General features: G+C 47.9%; 1 protein-coding gene across 1 annotated transcript in view; it reads right to left on the bottom strand.

Annotated features, from left to right (window-relative positions):
• Positions 1-2,274, bottom strand: part of STK24 (serine/threonine kinase 24) — an 86,467-nt gene that overhangs the window by 17,511 nt on the left and 66,682 nt on the right. The window contains exons 4-5 of the mRNA XM_010831509.1: positions 816-924; positions 337-494 (exon numbers count right to left, since the gene is read on the bottom strand). Of these exons, the coding sequence (XP_010829811.1) occupies positions 337-494; positions 816-924 (267 nt within the window). The remainder of the gene's footprint in view (positions 1-336; positions 495-815; positions 925-2,274) is intronic.

The raw sequence follows: 2,274 nt of genomic DNA, 5'->3' as shown, positions 1-2,274 counted from the left end.
TGCTCAGCCTCCTGTCCGAGGCCCTCTGCCTCACCCACTCCTCGGGCTCCCCCTGCACCCCCGGCCCTTCTCCACAGACCTGCACCCTGCAGGCCTCTGCCTGGACACCTCCACCAGGTAGGCCACCGGGGCCTCTGACCCTCCACGTCCCCTGCCCCATCAGACACTGTCAGCAGTGGGGACCAGACACGTAAAAGGGACTGACCGAGGCGGCAGGAGAACGCTGTTTCTAACCGAGGCGCCCGCTTCACCCCAACAGGATACGCTGTGAGGCTGGAGCCCAGGAGGGATGCCCCCGCCCTCCACAGACCCCGCCAGCCCAGGTGCCAGCCTCACCTTTGAGTCGTAGGCTGACTGCTTGATGACTTCGGGCGCCATCCAGAAAGGGGTGCCCACGAAGGTGTTTCTCTTTATCTGGGTGTCTGTCAGCTGGCCCGCCACTCCAAAGTCCGCCAGCTTCACCTCCCCGTGTTCAGAGAGCAGGACGTTGGCAGCTGCAAAATAAAACCCAAGACGCCCTGACATCAGCTGCTGGACACTTCCGTCCGCTCCCTTGCGAACAGGTTTGTCTGCCCCCCAGAGTCATCAGATCTTGACAAGAGCAGACAGTGGGTAAGACCCCCTCAGAGCCCCTCACCCATCCTGGGTGAGAGCCCCTCAGGGGCCCTACCCACTCAGGCACATCGAAGGCACACTCCTCATGCCCACAGAACCACTTCCCTTGAGAAGAGAAGCACAGTTAAAACACTACAACAAACCTTTCTTTCTACCTGCCTTAGGGATTTCAAAGGACCATAAACAGGATGCTTTCTTACCTTTAATATCTCTGTGAATTTTCTTCTCCGAATGCAAATAATCAAGTCCTTTCAGTATTTCTCTTAATATAGTAGCAATCTGGGTTTCATCTAAAGGGCCAGGTTCTAACTAACAAGAAAAAAAAAACAAAAAAAGATTAAGGTTAAACAATTAGATGAAAAAGTATGAGATGACAGGACAGAGTCAACATTAAATGAACAAGAATAATCAAGATTGAAATCTTCGTTTCAAAACAGATATTTTGCCCACACAGTTAAAACCTATTTAAAAGGAATGCCCCACCTCGCCAAAAAATTAAAATAATAACCAAAAGAACCAGAGAAAACGACTTTGCTGAATGAATCAAAGTGGGGCCAATGATAAAGGCCGAGGTCACCTCGCCAAGCCTGCAGCCCGAGCAAGGAGGGAGGTCAGGCCAGAAATCCAAAGCTGGCACCTTGCAAGGCTTGCCAGGGAGGGGACCGGGCAGTCCGGCTCTGTCTTAACACAAGCCACGGGTATCAAAACACAAGCTGTCACAAAGAGAAAGCCTGGGAGCTGACAGATTTCCGAGGCTACCCCTGCACCAGAATTTTTTATTAATAAATCTAAATTTTAAACCTTGGGGGGAAGAAAGCAGAAAGATCAATCCCTCATGACGAAATTTTTTTTGCTATGTGATATGACATGTATTTCAAATCCTAAAAGCTGATGCTGTCAAAGTGCTGCACTCAGTATGTCAGCAAATTTGGAAAACTCAGCAGTGGCCACAGGACTGGAAAAGGTCAGTTTTCATTCCAATCCCAAAGAAAGGCAATGCCAAAGAATGATCAAACTACTGCACAAGTGCACTCATCTCACACGCTAAGTAAAGTAATGCTCAAAATTCTCCAAGCCAGGCTTCAGCAATACTTGAACCGTGAACTTCCAGATGTTCAAGCTGGTTTTAGAAAAGGAAGAGGAACCAGAGATCAAATTGCCAACATCCGCTGGATCACGGAAAAAGCAAGAGAGTTCCAGAAAAATATCTATTTCTGCTTTATTGACTATGCCAAAGCCTTTGACCATGTGAATCACAATAAACTGTGGAAAATTCTTCAAGAGATGGGAATACAAGACCACCTGACCTGCCTCTTGAGAAACCTGTATGCAGGTCAGGAAGCAACAGTTAGAACTGGACATGGAACAACAGACTGGTTCCAAATAGGAAAAGGAGTACGTCAAGGCTGTATATTGTCACCCTGCTTATTTAACTTCTATGCAGAGTACACCATGAGAAACGCTAGGCTGGAAGAAGCACAAGCTGGAATCAAGATTGCCGGGAGAAATATCAATAACCTCAGATATGCAGATGACACCACCCTTATGGCAGATAGTGAAGAAGAACTAAAGAGCCTCTTGATGAAAGTGAAAGAGGAGAGTGAAAAAGTTGGCTTAAAGCTCAACATTCAGAAAACTAAGATCATGGCATCCGGTCCC

The sequence above is a fragment of the Bison bison genome, unplaced genomic scaffold, assembly GCF_000754665.1.
Source record: "Bison bison bison isolate TAMUID 2011002044 unplaced genomic scaffold, Bison_UMD1.0 scf7180017864527, whole genome shotgun sequence".
Classification (NCBI taxonomy): Eukaryota; Metazoa; Chordata; class Mammalia; order Artiodactyla; family Bovidae; genus Bison; species Bison bison.
The sequence above is the reverse complement of the archived record's forward strand: the minus strand, read 5'-3'. Positions and strand labels throughout refer to the sequence as shown.